Raw genomic sequence first — 22,538 nt, forward strand, 5'->3', positions numbered from 1 at the left:
GTCAGGATGGCCGAGCGGTCTAAGGCGCTACGTTCAGGTCGTAGTCTACTCTGTAGGCGTGGGTTCGAATCCCACTTCTGACATTTCTTTTGCTTTCCTGTAAGCCAGGGGTAGGGAACTCCGGTTCTCCTGCTTGTTTTCGATCCCTCCTCTACACCAACGCAGCTGATTCAAAGGATCAGCTCATCAGTAAGCGCTGCGGAAGCCTGAAACGATCGTGATCAGCTGAATCAGGTGTGTTGGAGTAGGGAGAGCTCGAAAGCAGGCAGCAAATGGCTCTCGAGGGACCGACGCTCCCTCCCCCTGCTGTAAGACGACCCGTTTTCTTCTTGTCACTCATTAATGACGATATTATGCCACACACAGTATTCAAGGGCAAACAACACGACATTTGACCAGATCGGTGACTTCAAGGGGAGAGTGTGCTCAATATCACTGCCAATGTACACGAGCAAGTGCTTGCAAGCTTTACACTAAAGGATGGCTAAATGCCTCATTGTATGAGTTGGGAAATGATTGAATCTTGCAGTTTACACACAGTGTAGTTATCCATCACTAAAATAAGACAATGTTTGTTTTGTCTGCAGAGTGAACTTGAATACTGGCATGAAAGTGAGAAAGTCCAACTATCTCCCTTCTTGGCCAACCTCCAAGCAGCAGTTTTGGACTGATTTCATTATCTGCTACCGTGCCAATCTCATTATGGTGGGATTAGCGCTGCAGGTTCTTGCAGATCTGCTGTAACGCACTGGGTGGGGGGGGGCGAGGCTGAAGAGAAAATGTGTTGTCAAAACGTTCAATTCCGTTTTCGATGGTGTTCTTGATAACCTATGGAACTTTTCCTGGATCAATCCATTTGATAGAATCTGAAAGGACCGTCCCAGATTTTCTTTGCAAGAGTATGTGCGGCAGCACAGTAGTTTGACGAATACTGTGTACGATTGCGATGCGAGCCCGAGGACACTCTCACGTGGATTTCAGTGGAGCTGAAGCTTGAACGCAAACTTTGTCCCAGATTTTCTTTGCCAGAGTATGTCCGGCAGCACAGTAGTTTGACGAATTTTGTGTGCGATTGCGATGCGAGCCCGAGGACACTCTGACATGGATTTCAGTGGAGCTGAAGCTTGAACGCAAACTTAACACGTGCAATTGTTGGATAGCTTTTAGTTCCTCCGCTCTTGTTTGGGGTGCCACTGAGTGGGCTTGGCCTGGTCTCCCCGTGCTCGCGGGGGTTATCTGCGGGTACTTCGGCTTCCTTTCGCATTCCCCAAAACATGCATGTTGAGTTCATTGGTGACTCCGAGTTGTCCGTAGGAGTGAATGTGAGCGTACGCGATTGTCTCCTTGCGAATGGCCAGCAGGCAGACCACAGGCTATCCTTCCTCCTCCCCACCTCAGCCGGAATGGGCCCCAGCTCCGCCACGAGCGTTCCAGCAGTCGAGATGGCAAGCCCTGCCACTCCTAGACGTTAATTACTTGTGATGGTTGAACTGAGGCCAGCTGTCCAGGAGAGCTAAGCCGCACTGCACATGCCCAGTATTGCACCAGCTTTTGCTTTGTGTCCCCCACCTGATGCAAATGGTACAAACCTTCCTTTGCGCTATTTTCTCCCCTTGGTGAGTCAGGACATCATAAATCTTCCCACGTGTCCCGAGAATAAACAAAAAGTAGCTCTAATCGTTAGCTGCGATTCCAGACTGCTGACTGCAAACAATTTCCCGTGATTCAGGTCACACGGCATTGTGGCTTAAAGGCGAGCTATTTTTTTTTTTAATCTGTACAGTACACTAACACATACCATCGGATATTGATAATGTACACACACACGCACACATTTATTTTTCTTTTCCTCTGTACAACCCTCATGGTCGACTTGGGGCCAGTTTGCAACTGGTTGGGCACTCCAGATGTGGAGTGTAATGACAAAATCTGCGGACAGATGAGAGAGCCTTGTGGAACACCGACATTTTTCTCCTGTTTGAGCCGTCAGTCGTAGCCAGCTAAAATATTTGATGATTGCATTATTTGCGTTTGAACTGCTGACATCCGTAGCATGTATGTGCATTTTATGCTTTGCGAATGTATTTGTTGTATCATCAATCAACACCCAATGGAAGGTTTCAACGATTAGCGTTCGAATGACTAAAATCACGTGATTGACTATGTATTGCATTGGTAGATATAAATGAACGAATGGACGTTTTTGTGCAAGGCGTTCCACTGTGACTCAGGAAAAACATTGACGAGACAAGTTTATCCACACTAAGCCGTGAGCTAAAAGTGTTCTGGTCTTGACGCAACGCAGGCGGTCCAAGTAAGTCGTGTCCAGCAGATTTCAGTTCAAGCTTGCAAGTGATTATCCTTCTGGCTTTTCCAGGCTATCCTTAGCCTCCTCGTGCATGTGATTAGCGGTTCGGCGCCCTGCCGGACGGACCCAAACCGAAAACCTGGGCTCGCAAAAGACGCTTGGACGTCCTTGATGGAGGTTTTGGCCTCATGTTTGGATTGTGAACACGGAGCAAAAGTGAGTATCTGCACTTTATAGCAATATTCACGCCGATGCAACGTCTGATGTTCGAGATCGTGCAAATGATGAGGCCATGTAGTCGTCGTGGTATTGAATTTCCATGATTAAGTATTCACACTGGGTCGGTTTTCGCTTTGAGGAAAAAAAACAAAAACAAATCCAATAACATTTGGAAACATGCTGTTTATTTGGCAGGAAGGCAAGTTTTTCTCAGTCTGTTGTCGAATGACCAGGCTGCTTAGGCAAAAAAAAATTTTTAAAAAACATAGACAATTAGATAGAATGAGAATATTACTTCTAAAAGGAAAATATACAGCAATGATTTAAAAGAATGATGCGCTGACAACCCGTGTCAGCGTTTCGTCATCAGGTGTGCAACCGAGCAGCACGAGTCAACCATCAGGCATGGCGTGATGTTAGTACGAAGGGCATCCTGCTGTTTGTGCCCGGACACAATCAGGAAGGACATGAATATGTGAAGCAAGGAAAGCACTTTCAAGACGCTAATATGAGCCGGAGAAGATCAGCTCAGGGCTTTCTTTCAAAGCGTCAGTCAAGCTTGGCCTACTTGAGGTTTCCGTAGGATCGCCCTTCTTCTGCCCACCATCGATGAATCCCGCCTTTTCATGTGAGCACCCGCGCCTTTGTCCCCCGTTGCCATGCTTATTTTTCTTTGCCGATATTTACGCCGCGTCTCGCTAATCCTGACGGGTCGTGGGCACTGACGTTTGACGAGCGGCACGGGAAAAACGTCCGACAATTTTCGGCAACATTTAAGCTCGTTCTTGAAAGGAACGCGGAGGATTTGCGCTTGGTTATCGCCATCTTTATTTCCGGCATTACGCCTGCTGGTTACGCAAAACAACAGCTTCTGTTCATTTTTGCCAACAAGAATGCAACAATACATAAAATAAGTGTGGAGTGGGGGGGTGACTTTTTTTTTTTTTTTTTTAATGCAAACATCCGCTATGAAGTCTGAAGCTAGGCATTTTCTGGAGATTTAAAATTCCCCTACTCAGCGGGGGGATCACTGATGGCATTTTGTCTTCCAGGCTAGGATGACTCAAGAGCGAGGCCTGGGCAGAAGGACGTGTCGAGGTTCCGCGGCGGTCCTCCACTTGCATAGCGCTGAATAATCGACGAGGAAGGCCCGGGAAGCAGCCATGTCCTCCCACAAACGCGGCTTCCAGTGCTTCAGCGCCGTCCCCGCTTCCCACAAGCACGCCGGCTGCAGGCTCCCCCGCATCCCCGACCCCGACGCGGCCGAGGCGGCGGCTTGCTACCTGTGGTCCCAATGCAGACACGCCCGAGCCCTGGAGGCCTTCCACTCGCAGGCGACACCTCTGTGTCCCTACCACCGCCATCAGCACAGGAGGCCCAGCAGGCCCGACGAGCCCCCTCCTCGCGCCAAGAAGGTGGTCCTGATCAAGAACAGCGAGCCGTCGCTCAGAAAGACCGTGGTGCTGCAACGCAAGGGCCTGAGGAGCTTGGGGCTGTTCCTGGAGGAGGTGTCGGAGCTCCTGCAGTACCACGTCAGGAGGCTCTACACCCTGGACGGACACAAGGTAAAGGCCACACGGGGCAGCTGCCGGTGAGAGCGGGTTCAATCGTTTCTCACCGTTTCTGCTTTGCAGATTTGGGGCAAATTGTGGAAAAGCCCTGCAATGACCCGGTAGGGGAGATAGGCTTTAGGACAGGGACTCACAAACGTGTTTTTTTGCGGCCCACGGGATGATATTTTGCCGCCCCCTACTTCATATCGAGGTTGAATGTTATCCCCCCCCCAAACACACATACTCCATGCTCACAACAGTTGCAAGTATCCAATGCAAGAGCTCTATCACAAAGAACTCCCCATTTCTGATTGGTCCTGTGGTAATCTGTGAACGATGTGGTTTGCAGTGGTGTCTAAAATGAGGCCAGCCAAAACAAGGTGGAGATGGACGCCCGCTCCACTAGCACAGTGGATCCAGCCAATCGGCTTAATCAGCTGCCAAACAGAGAGATAACTTGACGGTGATTTGTCAGCAGGACACAGTCACGCGTGGCTCCTATTGTACAGTACGCTGGTACCTTGACTTCAGTTGAATTCTTTCTGCCCTTTACTGGCATCCCAAATTTTAAGTTGTACCCTTTGCTCCTTGAATGAAGATGACAAAAATGTCATAAATCCAGGTTGTCACGGGTCCCTGCGAGTTCCATCAAATGATGAGATTAGGTCAAACCTTAAAAGTACTCAGACTGTCTCACTTCATTGTATGTCTATCTCTCATCATCTGGCATCCGCACGCGTCAAAGCTCGCTGTTGTGCTGACTAAGCCTGTCATGCTGGACTGCGCCGTCATCTGCAAGAGTTCCTCGAATTATGCTGGATTAAGACATTTATCTTTAGCGGGGATGAGAAGGACTCAGTAGCATGAGGAGCCAAAGCATGAAATGTTCTTTTTCTTTCTAGTCGGCGATGTCGCAAAGTAAGCCTTGCAACCGTGCACACCGGAAGAGTTGACCGAGGCCCAGGACGTTATAGAATGACCTTGGATTTGCAAGAGATCGGCTTCCTGTGTATTGTTAAAACGAAAGATTTGTGTTGGGTTTCAGGTGGAAAATGTTCAAAGCATCATCCAGTGTCCCAGCGTTCTGGTCTGCGTGGGACGGGAGCCTTCCCATCCCTCCATTTTGGAGAGATTTCGTAGAACCGCCGAAGACAAGCTGCCAAAGCTGACTGCAAAGGCGCGCTTAACCGGCAATGAAGGTAGGAGAACGACTTGAATGTTCAAGATAATGACCACGCAACTGATTTGACTCATTCTTTATCTTTTGCCACCAAACCAAGGACAAACAGTTCAACCAAAACTAACATCTGCCAACCGATCCACGAGGCATTCGGTGTCTTCTGAGAAGTCACTTCCAGATGGAACGGAATCACCAGATGGCGCCGGGTCTGTCTCGCCCACCGCCGACGGGACACTGGACGACAATGTCGAAAAACAAGTCCGCATCAACAAAGATGGCAGCTTGTCCATGAAGATGAAAGTCCGCTTTCGGCTAGACAATGACGAAACCTTACTCTGGTCCACCGAAGTGACAAAGTCCACCAACAACGCCAGCGAGTTCCCTCAGGAGCTAGATAGCATCGGAAGCTGCTCGGGTTCGGAGATCTTTTCTGCCAGTGAGCCAGTAGAGGCCTATGTCACGAGGCGGCGTCACAGGCATGCACAGTGCTCTCGCTATCCTCACTGCTACAACATCTGGACAAACGGGCCAGGCCCACGGGGAGATAGTTGCGGTGCTCAGACCTCAAGTTCAAGTGCATCCTCGCGCACGTTGGTCTCCAGGAAGACCGTGACTCAACGATCGAGCGAAGAAAACGCAGAACACGTGGTGGAGCAAGAAACATGTGTTGAGGCCTCTGAAACTGTGGAGTACTGCACCATCCGAGCTGGTTCTTGCGCCATGGAGAACAGCGAGCCAAAAGAACAACCAGGATCTGTCGTTAGCGGCGACGATGCTTCACCCAGTGCGACAAGACCATCCTCGCAGAGTGGAAAACCTGTCCAGGACGAGGGCACGGAAGATGCCGAACCAAATACGTCAGGGAAATCGTCGTCAGGATCCAGTGACGCAAAGCGCTCCGGCACGGTCAAACAATCCAAGAAATCCTACGCATGTTACTGTGGAACATCGAAGGATGATACAGAGGCAAACTCGGAGGAGACTGGCAAAGTAGAAAGACCGCAGAGTTCCACGTCGGTAAAACCAAATGTCAGTCCGAATGCAGAACCTGAAGGTGGAGAGGAGGAACGATACAAAAGTGCCATGTCAGTTCATTCAAATGCCTCAACAAAGTGCAAAGCAGATGTCTTCGAGGCTGACGAAAGGCCACCGAGCCAAACGTCAGTCACGTCTGAGGTGAAGAGTGAACAGTGTCAACCAGAAAAGGAAGCCGCTGAAGAAAGGCCACCGACGTCCCTGTCGTCTAAATCCAAAACTTCAGTCACATCCCGGGGATCAGCTGGCGGGGATGAGGAAAAAGCTCCGGAAGACAAACTTCAGTCACATCAGCTGGCGGGGATGAGGAAAAAGCTCCGGAAGAGCACGCCGATCACGGGGAGCAAAGTGAGACCGGAGCCGGACTGAGAACGCAAAGCCAAACGTCGGTGTCAAAAGCACCCCCACTAAGTGTATTTGACCGATCGAAGGTGGACTCGCAAGAGGAATCAAAGAGTACCGAGGAGGCACAGGACCGAGCACTGAGTGTCCGGTCCTCCGTATCAAATGTTTCTGCAGGCACGCAAGAAAGATCTGCGAGTGCTGTGTCTGCAACATCAGGAAAGTCGAAAATCTCTGACGCAGACGTGATGTCGAGAGGGGTCTCCGTTCATGTTGATAGCGGCAGCGAGGAGGTCCCGCAAGAGAGAGCTTCAAGTAGCATGTCGGTTGTATCCACTACATCAGACGTGAGGTCAAGACAATCGAAATCCCCACCAGTCGGTGTTGGCGAAGACACCACAGAGGCAGCTGAAGACAGACCGCAAAGTGCAATCCAATCAGTTAACATGACAAGCCATCGCCAGTCCAAATTATCCAAATCTCCAGACGGAGGACTTGACAATGAGTGCAAAAGTGAAGCAGGGAGCAGCATATCGTGTCATTTGGAAGACAGCGTGGAGGAAACGCCCAGTTCTGATCAAGTCGAGGGAAATCCTGCCAACCGCAGTGAGTCTGAAGCAAGGTCGCACAGTGCCATGTCAGGGAAAACAGGGCAGTCGGAATCTTCTGCAATAGCCACCAAGTCTAAGGATTTTGAAGCAAATGGCAGCAATGAGGAAACCGCAGAAAGGGCGGAAAGTGTCATCTCTGCTAAATCAAGGGCATCCAACAGATCTTCTCAAGCTGAAAGATCTCAGAGCGGGCCTATCGGAGAAGAAGCGAACCAGAGATCACCGAGCGCCACGTCCGTTCAATCAGTTAAGTCGAGCCTTAGTTCAAGGTCCAATGAGCACGAGAGGGAACCGAGTGTGAAATCGGCCATATCTGCCAAATCAACACAATCTGCTAAATCCAGTGCACCCGAAGCCGGCAAAGTTCCAGCTGAATCTAAAGATGCATCCGCAGAGTCCAACCATCCAAACACTCCTTCAAACGGTGTTGACACAAACGAGAGAGCGATGAGCACCATGTCAGCAAGATCCCACCTTTCTGCAAGGTCGAGCAAGTCTAAATGTTCTGCTGATGTTCCCGCGCAAGACGAGTCTCGCTGTTCCGAGGATGAAGAAAATAAGCAAACAGGAAAAAGGCCTTCAAGCTGCACATCTGCTACATCAACCCTCTCGCACGTTTCCGCAGAAAGATCGCCCAGTGCTCTGTCAGTGAAATCGCATGTTTCTAGAAAATCTGCTAAAGCAAACCTCTCAGAGGTAAGCGCCAGCAAAAGGCTCCCAAATGAAAATTTGAGAGAGGAATGCGACGAGAGAGCGCAGAGTACCGCGTCAGCCAAAACGGCAATGTCGACCCCTCCCATGAGATCCACAGCACCAAAAGGAGATGACGATGCATGTGACCATGAAGAGAGGGCACTCAGCGGAATGTCGGCCCGATCTGCAAAGTCACACATCTCGGCACCGGCGGGGTCGGTAAAAGATAGCGTTTCTGATCATGGGGCTGATTCCTCACTGGAGGAACACAGTGGGAGCATATCACTAACCTCACTGTCCATGAAATCAAGTAAATCAGCCCGATCCGGTAGGTCAAAATGCTCGGTTGAAGTTTGTAGGCCAAAGTCAGATGCGTCAGAGACATCTCATGTATCCGAGCTTGTTTCCGAACACGTCTCGAGCAGAGCAGGGAGTAAACTGTCTGCCAAATCTGCAAAGTCCAACCGATCCAAAGTCTCAGCTGAAGAAAATGCTGGTCGTCGAGACTCTACGGAAAGACCTTTAAGCAACTCGTCAATCAGATCGGCAAAATCTACAAGTGTATCCGGAGCATCCAGAGGGGTTTCTGAGCTGATGAGTGAACACAGCATCGAAATTGCAGACGTTGAGAGTGAAGAACTCATGAGCTCTGAGCAGTCGGTTGCATCTGCGACGAAGAAAGATTCCATACTTGATGGACCAGCGGAAGACACCTCCCAATGTGCAGATCAAGACGAGGACCGGGAACAACTTGAAGAAGGGCCAGCCCACTCACAGGCTTGCGGTGTCATCGAAGACGTGTCCGAATGTTGTCTGACCTCGGGAAGAGCTGCTAGCTCCTTGTCTGCAAAGTCAGCGATGTCCGCGGGCTGCTCTGCAAAGTCAAAGACTTCAGCGCACTCTCTATTATATACAGCCAATGAAACGGAGTCCGAGCACCATGATGACTCTGAAGAGAGATCGGCAAGCGGGGCATCCGCCAAATCGACCCGGACAAATGGATCTGAGTCACTGAGAAGTGTAGCAGCGTGTGAGGTTCCTTTGGAAGAAAATGCGGTAAAAGAGGAAGAAACAACACCGAGGCCGCCGAGCGCCGTCACGGCCAAATCGAGCCGATCTGCCAAATCAGCACACTCGATGACTTCGGCAAAGTCCAAATCCTCAGTTGCAGCGCAGGACAACAATGATGAGATCTTCGAGAGCGCAGTGAGCAGCACCTCTGGTAAATCGGATCAATCCAGGAGGTCAAAATCCTCAGCTGCAACAAACAAGTCGAAAGCCACTGGAGATGCGGTGAACACTGATGATATTGAGAGAAGAGCAAAGTCTGTTGTCTCCATGTTGTCTGGAGGATCCAAATCATCTCTACGACCGCAAAATGAATGTGGTGAAGAGGAATGTGAAGAAGGGAGAAGACAAAGCGTAAGGACAACCAAGTCAGACACAACTTTCAAGTCGAGGTCATCAAATATATCCGACGGGAGCAGGGTCGAAGGAGTTCAGGGAACACCCGCTGCGTTGTCAGTCAAGTCAAATCAGTCTTCAAGGAGCAGAAAATCAGGAAAGGGCTCCAGTGGGCCCAATGAAGGAATTGATGAAAGATCCAAAAGCGCAACGTCCAATGTGTCTGCAAAATCCACAAAGTCAGACCTTCCTGTCGTGGCAATTGAGGAATCTGAACACGGAGCAGGCACAGCGGTGCGATCCAAGTCCCGAGCGTCAGCAACATCTGAAGTTCTGGAGAAAAAAAGCAAAGAGTCAGCCCACTCAGGGAAATCCAAGAAAAGGGATCTTTTGGTGGCTAAAGATCATGACAAACAAACAAAAGCCATTCCTCAAAGTGGTGAAACTTCAGTTCACGGAGACGTGAGCTGTGAACATGTACCCAACGGTCCTAAAGAAACCACAGATGCTGGTAGGAGTGACAACAAAAGTGACACGCAGACGGTGGATGGTGATGACGATGAAGCCCTTGTTCCATCAAGCCTGCCAAATGCTTCCCTAACCGAAGTCGTCAATGAATGGCTCAATAAAATCCCGCCCGACGGAGAACTGTTTGATATGGAGGAGCTCAGCGGCAACGTGCTGCATGACACCAATGGCAACACTGTCTCTGAGAATAATCTCAATGGACTGAACGAGGAGGCTGGCGTTTCTGACAGTGAACAGTGTCATGAAACGGCAGGTGAAAAGGGGGCAAATCATCCGAGAGATACTGACTCCGAGATATTTCACTCTTCTGTGCTGGTGATGAAAGTCCTTCTCAACCCCAAGCTAGACAGATGCAGCAGTTTACCAGAGGTTTCGCCTTCGTATGGACGTAAACTTAGCACCTCGGCCACAAGTCTCATCGATTGCCTCGCAAAGCTGCAGTTGATAGACACCAATCCTACGAGTGCGGACGAAAAATCGGAACGATACAAAGCGCTCGTGGAGGGCCTTCAGTCTCTGTGGCTTTGCGACCCCGCCGAAAATGAACCCGTGTTAGAAGAAAAAGCCGACCGACATTCTGACAAGGACTTTAATCAGGGATCATCCTCTGGCATCGACATCAACAGTGGCTCCACAGGTTCTGGGAAGAGCAGCGGCGGTAGGAAGCAACAGCAGACCCTCGAAGTCACACCAGGCAAAGCCCAGGAAGTCCCCCAGGAAGAAGGGGCGGCGGGAGGAGAGGAAGAACAAACGCGTGAGGAAAGCCCAAAGGGAGATGCGTCAACCAACGAGACGATTAGAAGCAATGACAGTCCAAGAGTATTGTGTGACAGCCCGCATTCCTCTGATGAGATTTCTAGGAGTCCACGACAGTCCCGTAAGCAGCCATCTCACGACCCCGATCCTGTGTGGGTCCTTAGTTTATTAACCAAAATAGAAAAGCAGTTCATGACTCATTATGTCAACGCAATGTGCGAGTTCAGAAACCAGTGGAACGTAGATGATCACGAGCAGCTCGACAGGATGATAAGCGAACTCAAGGATGAGATCCACAGGCGCATTCAAGCGAGCATAAACAGAGAATTGCGTAAGATTAAAGGTCGGGCGGGGCTGCCGAGACCTCCCAAAGAAGCTAAGTCGAGACCTTCGACCACCCAGACCGACGAGAGGAGACAACGGCTTAGGATGAAAACCAAGCCAGCAGGAAAAAGCGATGATTCTGCCACGAGCACCATTTTCAGCGATCAGCGTGGTGAGATCGAGGATGACAACTGCCCATGCGAATCGTGTCTTCGGAAGAAAATGTCACTGGGGCCGCAACGTCCTGCCGGAGTTACGAATACCGCTCCGGTTCTCATGGAGTTTGATCTCCAAAGGATTCTTCGGATGAGGAATGATAATCGAATGCAGGATTCTCTGGCCAACAGTGAAACAAAAGCAGCAGCAGCGAGACTTGTTGGACAGATCCTTGACCACGCTGTGAGAGAAGCTGTGGAAGATGGCGATATGGAAGATCCGTTTGAAGTTTTGGAATGCAAAAATGAAGCGGAAAATAAAGTTGAGGAAGCCAGGACTGAAAACGCCCCATCGCAAGAGGACAGCGAGTGCGAAGTCTCAGGTGGAGATGCTGAAGCCAATGCAGCTGAGGATGCAGATGAAGCCAAAGAGTCCACTCGTGCAGATAGCTCACACGATGAAGCGGAAGAAGATGGCGCCGTCGATATGGCAAGTGAAACGCCTGCCACCAGTGGAGATGAGAGTGACCACGAATCCACTGTGAAGGACTCCGACGAGGTTGCTGCTGAAAACGCGCTGATCACAGAGGTGGCTGCAGAAGATGAAGGTGCGGCACAAGAGGCTGCTGTGGCAGTCACAAGTCGACAGGAATCCGAGGAAGTTGAAGGGCGAGGAGTCGATGGTGAAGAGGAACCTCCTGCTGCAAACGGTGAAGAGAATGATAACCCAGCGACCGGAAATCAATCAAACGATGACGAGTCAGGGGATGGCGGGGGCAAGGATGGAGAGGCTCCGGACACCGCCACGTTTGAAGATGAATATGCACCACAAGATGCCACCATCACGGCTTCCGATGACAATAAAACACAGGAAGATGAAGAGGTAAGAGAGAGTGAAGAGAATGACGAGGCATCCACCTTGAAGAACTCGAACGAGGACAAGGACACAAATACGGTGGATGAGGTTTCTGCAGATGATGGCGGAGAAGATGAAGATGCGGCATTGGTGGTCACCACAAGAGCTGCAACTGAACATGAATCTGAGGCTGAAGAAGAATTGGCAGGAGAAGACCAGGATGAGACTCCTGCCACTAGTGCAGATGAAAATGATGAGGAGGTTGATGAGGAGGTTTCGAAAACCGTTGAAGATGCAACACAGGAGGCCGCTGGGTCGGCCACGAGTGAACAGGAATCTGAGGAAGATGAGGAAGGGGGAGTTGAGAGTCAAGAGGAGACTCCTGCCACAAGTGGAGCTGAGAATGAGGATGCTGCAGAGGTTGAGATGATGAGTGAAGAGGTTTCTGAAACCGCCAAAGATGAAGCTGCGGCGCAAGCGACAGACTCGAATAAAGAGGAACCAGAGGGGGAAGAAGAGACTCTCGCCACAAGCGCAGCTGAGAATGAGGATGGAGCCGATACAGAGCAACACGCCGAAGAAGATGACAGATTGCGTGAAAATGTTGCTGACACCACCGCAGCTGAAAACGTAGCCCAAGAGGCCAGTGGGTCGGCCGCTAGCGGGCAGGAATCCGCCGAAGAGTCAGACGGAAAAGTCGATGCCGAAGAGGAGACTTGTGCCACAAGTGGAGCTGAGAATGAGGATTCAGCTACTGACAATCAGGCTGCTGCAATAGATGGGATGATGACTGATGATTTTCCTGAAATAGTCAAAGATGAAGATGCTCAAGAGGCAATCACGAGTGAACCTGAATCAGAGAAGCGCAAAGAACCCAAAGTCGGTCGCGAAGAGGAGACTCCTGTCACAAGTGGAGATGAGAATGAGGACGGAGCTGACACAGATCAGGACGCCGAAGAAGATGACAGCTTGAGTGAAAATGATGCTGGCACCACCGTAGCTGAAGAAGCCGCACAAGAGGCCACAGTGTCAGCCACTAGTGGAGAGCGATCCGAAGAAGAGGAAGAAGGAAAAGTGGACGGTGAAGAGGAGACTCCTGCCCCAAGTGGAGATGAGAATGAGGACGGAGATGCCGCAGATCAGGATACTTCAATCGATGGGATGACGACTGAAGACGTTTCTGAAACGGTCAAAGATGACAATGCGGAAGAGGAAGCCACGAGTGGACCTGAATCAGAGGAGGAAAAAGAACCGGCAGTCAGTGGCGAAGAGGAGACTCCTGCCACCAGCGCAGATGAAAACCGTGGCACTGCTTCGACTGAAGATGATGATGATTCCGCTACGGTGAAGGACCAAACAAATGCGCAAACTAAAAAAGAGGATCTTGATGAAAGTCAACAAGACCATGTGGATGACAATGAAAATTCAGGAGAAGAAGATCCTGCCCGAACAAGCGACGGCGGAGAAGATGCAGCAGAAGCTCCGGATGACGAGGATGTATCTGATAAAGCGAGAGGTGAAGACGTCACCGCAGCAAACACAAGTGAGCAGGAAGAAGACGAGGCTGCCAACAGAGCTGAGGATGACAGCGGCGAGGAAGGTGAGGTTGCTAACCAAGAGGAGGCGGCTGACGAAGACTCCGATCAAGAGTCGGCATTGTCTGCAAAAGAGAACATCGCTGAAGACCAAGATGCATTGATGAAAGAGTCAGAGCTTGAAGGGCCTGAAGCAGAACCTGAGGAATGTTTCCAAAAGGACCAAGTCGAAGCAACGGGTGGCGATTCTGCAGAGGCCCCCGGAGAAGGATGTGATGAAGCGGAGGATGGAAGCGATGACGTACGGGAGGCTGAAGATGACCCAGCAAGTCGTGAAGATGACGAGAATGAGGAGCCTGTGGTGACAAACAACGAAGGCACAGAGTACATGAGCAGGGCAGAAAAGGACAAACGCAATGAAAGGGGAGACAATGGAAAGCACAGTCGAGATGACCACGAAACAAACGGAGAGACAACGGAAGCAGCCGAAAAAGAGGAGGAAGAACCCGAGGTGATCACCGATGCAGGTTCAGACGATGCGATGGATCCGAGTGCCGAAAACGACCAAATGAGAGACGGTGATCGTGGCGAGGATGACGAGGAAGAACCTGCGGTGACCGACAACAAAGATCCAGATGAGGCGGTCGAGCCGGGAAAGGAAAACAAGGAAAGCAAAGACGCGTGCAACGAAGAGCAACCGCAGGACGATGACCGGGAAACCTTTGAGGCATCCGAAAAAGAGGAGCGAGGACCCGAGTCCACCGGCCAGGGCGAGTCAGCTGACGGCGAGGATGGGGCAGACTCCGATGACGACGAGGATCAAAAGGAGAAAAGCGAGGCGCGCGATTTCATACCCGGCGAGGCGGGCAATCAGAAAGCCGACAATGGGGTGCTCTCGGAACGGACAACATTAAGGGTGAAGACCGCTTTGAGTAAAGTGAAAGCCGAGTCTGACGGTGGCATCGAGGCGGACGGCGAAGATTCAGACGCGTAAAATGTTAAGGGCAACTAAGAAGTGAAGCCGAGGACGTCGAGATGCGGTATTCCGGTTGCTCGGGGTGGCGCGAGTCCATGCTGAGCACGATGTACAACTCGGCGACAAAACCAACCTCGGAACCACAACCTCGATGATGAGGCAGCTACCAAATCAGCTCGTTGAGATGACAGACTCATGCAGTTGTTGTTACAAAGGGAAAACTTGAAAATGTTTCTGGACTGCAAACTCAGACGGTGAACTCAATGGAAGCCTCAAACCTGGAATGCGTGTTCGATTTCTTTGTTTCTTCCGATTGAATGGCCAATAAGTGTATTTTTGCCCGTATACTACAGCTATCCAGTCCTTTCATTACGTCTACGTCTTTTCCCCATTTTAAAATACTTTTGGTTTCAATCTTGGGCTCGTGATACGGTATATTTCCTCGTTACCTCATTCATGTTCACTGGTTAACATTAGCTGACATAGCTGTAGTAGACCAAACAAACGTTATGGTGACATACAGAAGACTATCGGTCAAAACTAAAAAAAGTGGCAGGTATTACCTCAGCTGCATGTAACAAGCACTTTTTGTCTGTGAAATAAAATGCAGATGCACTTTCAATACTGATCGCTGTCATTAGTAGTGTTTCAAAACAACTATCCAAACCCCGACTCGTGTGAGGTAGCTGTATTATCGTTATCGTCACTATTTTGGAATCCAGTGACGCATTATAACAGGACGATGTTTCCTCAACTTATTCTTTGTATTGCGGTGTTTTTTCAATTCATTTTGTATGTTGTGAAATGTGTCGAGGTAGTGCTATATGATGTCGGTTTAGGTTTAAATTGTCCTCTATGTGGAAAGGGAAGGGGGGGGGGGTAGACATTTGTGAATTTTAGTGAGTTCACCATAGCGCAACTGTCACCTCTGTGGAAGTGTGAGTGGCTAATAGCAAACTCTAGCCCGGGGCCCAAAATCCCCCTGTGGGTTTGACAAAAGGGAGCTCCGACATTGAGACTTGCCGGTGCGTCTGCAGCAAATCCCAGCGCCTCATTAAGACAACGCTGATGGATGTGCACACATAGTTACACTTTCCCACCGGCGGTCTCCCGTGAGCACAAGACACCCATGATTGGTGGCACCCCGATTGACTGTGTGAGTCCAAAGTGATGCACGGGACCCGGGGTGATGATGTCACGCGGCCTTGGTGCTCCTTTCCCAAATAACACAAACAGGAAGAAGTTGAGTGCAAGTATTGAATGTTGTATAGGTAAGACACAATTATGTTGCAAAATCTTTCCAGTCGATTGGTAAGTGAAAATGGGTGAGAACAGCCATCGAAAAGGCTCAGAATCACATCTGTACGTAGCTTGCGCCGCGTCGCAAGACAGAGAGACGGTGTCCCGCACCGAGAAGGCCCAGAACGCACAGAAAGGCGGCTGGATGTAAATCAACGGGAGGTACTTGGAAAAGGCAAGCCTAATCCTAATCCTTTGATTCTACGAAGCGTAAAGGTAAAGAGGAATCTTCGTGTCCTTTATGCCCGCAAGAAGCGCGACCAAGATAGAAAACGACGACAAACGAAGCTAAAGCTAACGTAAGATCGCGCAAGCTAACAAGCGAAACGGAGCCGACGTGATAAGTGACACGTAACTTTCGCCGGCTGTCAGTTAGCAATTAGACATTCATAATAAAGACTCTTTTTGGAAATAGTGATGTTGTCATTTGAAGTTTAGTTTAGAATTTAGTTCGGGGTCTTTTATTATTCACATTCATTTATCACAGGATTATGTTGTTTTGTTTTTTTTAGGGGGCGCCAAGGCAAGTGTGACTGAGAATTGAAGAAATGGCAAAGAAAGAAAAAACACTGTTGCTGAGGAAGCACCTGCTGGCCGGCACAAAGCTCTTTCCACACTAAAGCGTGAACGGCGTCATCCGGGAGCACAATTGCTGAATCCTGAAATGGGGATGAGGGAGGGTAGGGGTTCCCCCCCAAGGTGTTTTCGCCAACAGCTGTCAAGCAACACCCGCACTTTCTCCAAGGTCTTCAGCGTCAGGCTTCGGCTCGTTCGGGGGAAATCGGAGGTGAGTGACAGGTGACGTCCCGAAGGACCGTGAGCGATGCCTGCCTGCTGAATGGGGGGGGCTCCTTATTGTTCCTTAGTGACAATCACTTTGTCTTGTTGGGGTTCAAGCAGGAGCCTCTCATCACTTCTGTGTGTGACAGAGGCCACAAAAGGTTCCCACACAGGCAGGAAGTCCAACCAGGACGTGGATGGGACTTACAAAAATTTGGAAATGGACTGTGGTTGTTGGGATTTACATGGACAGGCGAAACTAGTTGCCATCGCACGGAAACAAAAGATGGTCATTTTCCGATGGGAAAGATGCAATATTTTGTCCAAGGCGAATGTTTTCAGAAGCGAACCTCAGAATTGGCTTTACAGAGTCTTCAGGTAAACGCAAGTGGAATCAGAACTGGTTTTTTTTTTTTTTTTTTTTTTGTTAAAAAAAAACCCTCTTCACATGAATAACGGTCGGCACCGATGACAAGGGGCCCGAGATGGCAAAGGAGACTCCGCGCTCGCTTTCTTTCCCACTGTTGTTGTTGAGGCTATCCCGTGGGGGCCACTTAGGAGGCTCCTGTAGGCAGGATGCAACGTCTGGAGACCCCCGAGCGGCATCCGCCAGGGCTTGGGAAGAAAATAAGGGCCCTGGAAAAGACGGCCCGGCCCCAAAAAAGCGAAGAGGAAAAGGGGTGAGTTCACCGGGACGCGCTCGCAAACACTCTGTGCACCTGCAGCGTGACCGTGTGTGAAGTCGAGGACACACACGCACATGCATACATGCAGGTGGTCCAAAGAAAAAGCTGTGAAGTGTTTGCCCGGTGCAGGATTATCCCCCCTCCTCCCTACCACAACCACATCGGAAGCAAACACTTCCTCCACTCTTGCAAGATTGATTGTTCCCTCCGCTTACTGTATAACGTCATCGTTCTGAATCATCATTTACAAAGCAGGCTCATGGTTGCGATATGATTTAAGTTGCACTCGAAGGTTTTTGGAGGGGTCAGGTTGGAGGAAGAATCATTGTGTATTATCCCCTCTAGTGGCCGGTTAAACAAACACATCATTGACAACACAAAGATTGGCTTTGGAAGCATGAAACATGAATTGAACGTCCGCATGCCGAGTGATGAGGCAAACCCCCCTCACGGCCTCACCAAAAATCGCCGTGCTTGAAATTTCGTGACTCGTTCTTTTCCACGTGCTACTTTCCCCGAAAGTTGATGGTTAAGACTCGACCCGCTCTTCCAGCTTGCCCAAATGTGAGCGACTCCCACCTCTGGCGTCTACCAACGGTTCCTTTTCGAAAACTGTCTGCGAGGCGAGCGGAAGCACAAACCGTGGCACACTTTAATGAGGGCGCCCCACCGCCCAAGGGAGGCGCCGGCCTTCATCGTGATAGAGGGAAGAGGAGCCAAACGGACTTTTTACATCTGCAGCATCGGAAAAGACGCCCGCTACCACCTCAAGGCGAGTGTGCACGATCGCAAATGAATGGATTTGGATGTCAATGGCAAGGTGATATTCATTGGCCGTATACGCACACGCACACACAACTATATCTTCAAGGTTCAGGATGGGCTGCACGTGCAGTGGCCATGCGGTGGATGACAACTTTTACAAAAGAAAGAGCTGCTCCTTGGACACCCTGGCGTCAAATCACATGGTAAGTAGAGACAACTTGAAATCGGGGGTTTAAATGCTTTGGATTTTCCCTGAGCGATAGTTTTTATTTCGTTTGTGAAATTCACGTACTTTTTGTTGGTTTCGTTTTCATTTTGTCACTGAAAATGTTTTTCCTTTTTTTTTCCTTCAATTTTAGATTTCTAGTCAGCTTGCGTCGGACAATAATAACCTTGCTTGAAATGCAGTCGATCCCGTCGGCCTTCCCTTCAATTTCTTATCATCGTCATAAAACCTTTATTTGCTCTCCTGTCACGTTATGTGCCAAAGGGACCCGCTTGAAACTCGAGCAAAATATTGAATGCTGCAGACATTTCACACGATGAGATTTCCCGGTGACACTTCAACATCCGTATCAGTCATGCAAAAGTCAAAATAAGTTTTCTTGTTAAAGTGAGAATACTGTCTCGGTATGTCATCTTCCAAGTATTAACCAAAATAAAAACCTCTCTGTCGGCTGAATGTGCTGAAAATGCCCCCCCCCCCTCCAAAAAAAGAGAGAAAATTAAATAAGTAGGAAAAGCGCAATGGTGGAAACCAGTTGAAAAACATTTCAGATTTGCCATATTTCTTCTGTCTTCTAGATTTGGGGCGGAGAAACTTCCTGCGATAACGGTAAAAGCACAACAACACTTGACTGCATGCTTTGAACTGACTCTTCCATCTAAGCGGAGTCCATTTCGTCCGTGAGCATCTGCTGTTGCCCTCAAAGCGAGATGAGGCGCTTCTCCGGCGACTGCTTGTGACGGCTGCTGTTTATGGAGACGTGGGCAGCAAGGGAAGGAAACATTTATCTGAAATCGGTGTCGGAATTCCTTCAGCGCGCTTCCGTTTCAAAAGATGACTCCAGAAAGGACGGTGTAGCAAAAGCACCTACTCGATGTCTGCTTGAAGAATGACGCGATCGAAATGAATCGTGTCTGTCACACGGAGATAGCTTTTGTGTTGGTTTTACTGACACACGAGGCGGTTTTTGGTTGGGGGTGGGGCAAGTTGCCATCCCATACGGAACACATTAGGTAGGGGACAGGAAAGGCCACTGCCTGGCTGCAGGCGGTGGCCTGTGGCGTACACTGCGTCAAACTGCATTTCCAAAAACCAGCGAGCAATGTTGCCCTCTGCTAGCGAGAAAAGATTTCACGCATTTCCGTAATTTGGCCGGCCGGCGGCGAATGTGTTCAATGAGCCATGGATGCGCGCCTTTGTGTTCAGATGATGTCGTGTTCGTGGCGCAACATGACTTCGAGCCCACCAACCCCGGCGAACTGTCTTTCGGGAAGGGAGACCGATTCGAGGTGCTGCAGGAGTAAGTGGTCCTCGCGCGGTATGTCTGCACTCAAAAGTGAGATGCCAACATTTTGCCGTTTCCAAGGAACGGAGACTGGTGGCTGGCTCGCTCGCTGGCCACGGGAGACGAGGGCTTCATTCCGTCAAACTACGTCGCCCGGGCAGACAGCCTCGAGGTGGAGAAGTAAGTTCCAAGCAACATCCCTCAGGGCGAACAACCGCTCAAACGACCGGATACGTTCTAGATGGTTCTTCAAGGATGTGAGCAGGAGAGAGACAGAAAGGTTGCTCCTCGCGCCCGGAAACAAGCCCGGAGCTTTCCTCATCCGGGAGAGCGAGACGTGTCGAGGTGACCGCGCGTGACCGCCGACACCACAACCTCCTCCTCTGCTGTCTCAACGCTGACTTGTATCCCTCCCGAGTTAGGTTCCTTCTCGCTGTCCATCCGAGATTGCACAGCGGAGGCCGCCGGCGACGTGGTGAAACACTACAAGATCCGCTCTCTGGACATGGGAGGCTACTTCATCTCTCCGTCCAGCGCCTTCCCGTCCCTGCAGGAGCTGGTCAAATACTACACATGTGAGTGACACGTCGGCAGGATGGGGATTCCCAATCGCCCAGGTCATGGCCGGCGACAAAAACAGGCCACTCTCCACTCTTCTTGTCTCTTTGCCCGACTTTCTCGAGGAGGGGTGCCCATGCCTAAGCGCGGTCCTTCGGAGCCTCCCTCCTCCATCATCCCATCAGCGAGCTCCGCTCGCCATCCCGCTCAGTTCCATCAGGCGTGTTGGAGGAGGGAGACGTCGAAAATGGGCGCTGGAGGACAAGACTTGGGCACCCCTGACCGAGAGGCAGTTGTCCAAGTGGGAGGCAACATATAATGGGAAACCCCACAGAGCCAGACTTTCCCGTAAGCGGTCAAAGAACTTGGGAGTATGGCGTCTTTGCGTGTCCCGCTAGGTACGGCGGACGGTTTGTGCCAGCGTCTCTACGCCCCCTGCAAGAAGCAGCCACCCCAGCAGCCGTGGGCTCCGGACGAATGGGAGATTCCTCGCGAGACGCTAAGACTGGTCAAGAAACTCGGGGCCGGACAGTTTGGAGAAGTATGGATGGGTGAGTACAAATCCAAATCAAAAGGGGGGGGGGGGCAGAAAAGAAAGAAAATCCACACGAGCCATGTCGGCAACGTGGAAGAGTTTGATTTCCGACGTCAGGTTACTATAAGAACGCGCTGAAGGTTGCGGTCAAGACCCTGAAGGAAGGCACCATGGAGCCTCACGCCTTCCTGCAGGAAGCCAACCTGATGAAGCAGCTGCAGCACGAGCGCTTGGTGCGACTCCACGCCGTGGTCACCCGGGAGCCAATTCTCATCATCACGGAGTTCATGATCAACGGTAGGGCGGAATTTAGTGAGCTAGCTAGCCTTAAGCTAACACCGGCTAGGACCAAGCCGCGTGCGGGCCTTTCCTCCTTATCTGAGTGGCTTGGGAAAAGAAATGAGAAGTGGATGTTATTTGTCCCCGAAACACGTCTGATTATTATTTTTTTTCCCTTTCGGAAAGAGAACCCTAGCCCCGAGCCGAGAGGTGTAACAACATGCGCTATTTTCAGAGTGGTTCGTTTGTGGTGACCAATTTGACTTTTCGGCTGAAACGGAACACGAGCGCAGTTGCGCGTAATAATTGACGACGACAAACCATTGGTGTTTATCAATTTCCATGTGAGTTGTGCTTTTTTTTGTCATCTTGCAGGATGTCTGCTGGACTTTCTAAAAACAGATGAAGGAAAAAAGCTCAGGCTAAATAAGCTGATCGACATGTCAGCACAGGTGGGAAATTACAGTCTTATTTCATATTTGATTCCATCAGTGAAAGAGAGATTACAACACTAAAGCGTTTTCCCAATAATTTGCCGAGGGCTACTCCCCATTTTATGATCAAACGGACGTGCGTACAGCACACGTGTGCTGTACCAACAGGAGCCGTACGGTCTTTGCACTCTGGATTCATGATGAACCTCCGGAGAGGAAATAGTGTTCTTTTTTTTCCATGCAGACGGACTTCCCTCAAAAGAAAAATTCCCCTCGGCAAAAGAAAACGATTTGACTTCTTGAGAGCGAGAACAAACAACATGCCGCACATCCTTTGTGGATATGATCAGGCACATCCTTGTTCTAATTGAACTTCAGGCTGTGTCCGACGTTGTGCGCCGCCTCTTTCATTCAAGACAGATAGCCGAGGGCATGGCCTACATCGAGAGCAAGAACTCCATCCATCGGGACCTGCGGGCGGCCAACATCCTGGTCAACGAGACGTTGCACTGCAAGATCGCAGACTTTGGCCTGGCCCGGCTGGTCGAGTCGGAATACACGGCGCAAGAAGGCGCGTTCTTCTTTCCATTGTGCCAAATGTGACTTTTTTTTCTTTTAACTCTCGCTTGATGCCTGGCTCCATGTGGCTACGGTGAGGTTTTCAAGCAACTAGCCCAGAAATCTGTACGATCTGTCGAGGTTGTCTTGAATTGAACCGTCAGGCCTCAATAACGTGTGGGCTACTTGACCGTCCGTCTTTTGTGACCAGCAGGTGCGAAATTTCCCATCAAGTGGACGGCTCCCGAGGCCATCAATTACGGCACGTTCAGCATCAAGTCGGACGTGTGGTCGTTCGGAATCCTCCTGACGGAAATAGTCACCTACGGAAGGGTACCATATCCAGGTGGCCAAGGTTTACAAATGAAATCGACTGGTATGAAGTTGCAAATGACACACATTGGAACGTGGACATCTGCAGGAATGACAAACCCGGAGGTGGTCCGCAAGCTTGAGTGCCGCTTCCGCATGCCGTGTCCGGAAGGCTGTCCGCAGGAGCTCTACCACGTCATGACGGCCTGCTGGAAAGAGAGGCCCGAGGAGAGGCCCACCTTCGAGTTTCTGCAAAATGTCCTTGAGGATTTCTTCGTCGCCACCGAGGGACAATACGAGATGCAGACGTGACTTTGCAAAGAACAACATGCACGCACGCACGCAC

General features: G+C 50.3%; 2 protein-coding genes and 1 non-coding gene across 5 annotated transcripts; all 3 read left to right on the top strand.

Moving 5' to 3' along the window:
- trnal-cag (transfer RNA leucine (anticodon CAG)) lies at positions 1–83 on the top strand. The gene has a single exon. It is a non-coding gene; the product is annotated as a tRNA-Leu (tRNA).
- Positions 84–1,120: 1,037 nt separating this feature from the next.
- On the top strand, positions 1,121–15,085 carry rp1l1b (rp1 like 1b). The gene is given in 5 exon segments (XM_019885088.1): positions 1,121–2,524; positions 3,580–4,092; positions 5,126–5,279; positions 5,361–6,573; positions 6,576–15,085. Coding segments are annotated over 4 exon segments (9,687 nt in total). The 5' UTR covers positions 1,121–2,524; positions 3,580–3,690; the 3' UTR covers positions 14,494–15,085.
- A 1,897-nt stretch (positions 15,086–16,982) lies between these two features.
- On the top strand, positions 16,983–22,509 carry blk (BLK proto-oncogene, Src family tyrosine kinase). Of its 3 annotated transcripts, none has more exons than XM_019884964.1 (13): positions 16,983–18,012; positions 18,112–18,208; positions 18,810–18,840; positions 19,438–19,531; positions 19,598–19,696; positions 19,758–19,861; positions 19,939–20,091; positions 20,473–20,625; positions 20,727–20,906; positions 21,264–21,340; positions 21,701–21,893; positions 22,095–22,226; positions 22,302–22,509. In XM_019884964.1, exons 2-13 carry the CDS (start codon positions 18,119–18,121, stop codon positions 22,502–22,504), a joined length of 1,509 nt encoding a protein of 502 aa, XP_019740523.1. In that variant the 5' UTR covers positions 16,983–18,012; positions 18,112–18,118; the 3' UTR covers positions 22,505–22,509. The 3 variants fall into 3 exon arrangements, with proteins under 3 accessions (XP_019740523.1, XP_019740525.1, XP_019740524.1); XM_019884966.1 differs by having other exon boundaries at positions 21,739–21,893; positions 22,302–22,442; XM_019884965.1 differs by having other exon boundaries at positions 16,984–18,012; positions 21,743–21,893.
- Positions 22,510–22,538: the final 29 nt, after the last annotated feature.

This window comes from Hippocampus comes, unplaced genomic scaffold, assembly GCF_001891065.2.
Source record: "Hippocampus comes isolate QL1 unplaced genomic scaffold, H_comes_QL1_v1.1 scaffold144, whole genome shotgun sequence".
Classification (NCBI taxonomy): Eukaryota; Metazoa; Chordata; class Actinopteri; order Syngnathiformes; family Syngnathidae; genus Hippocampus; species Hippocampus comes.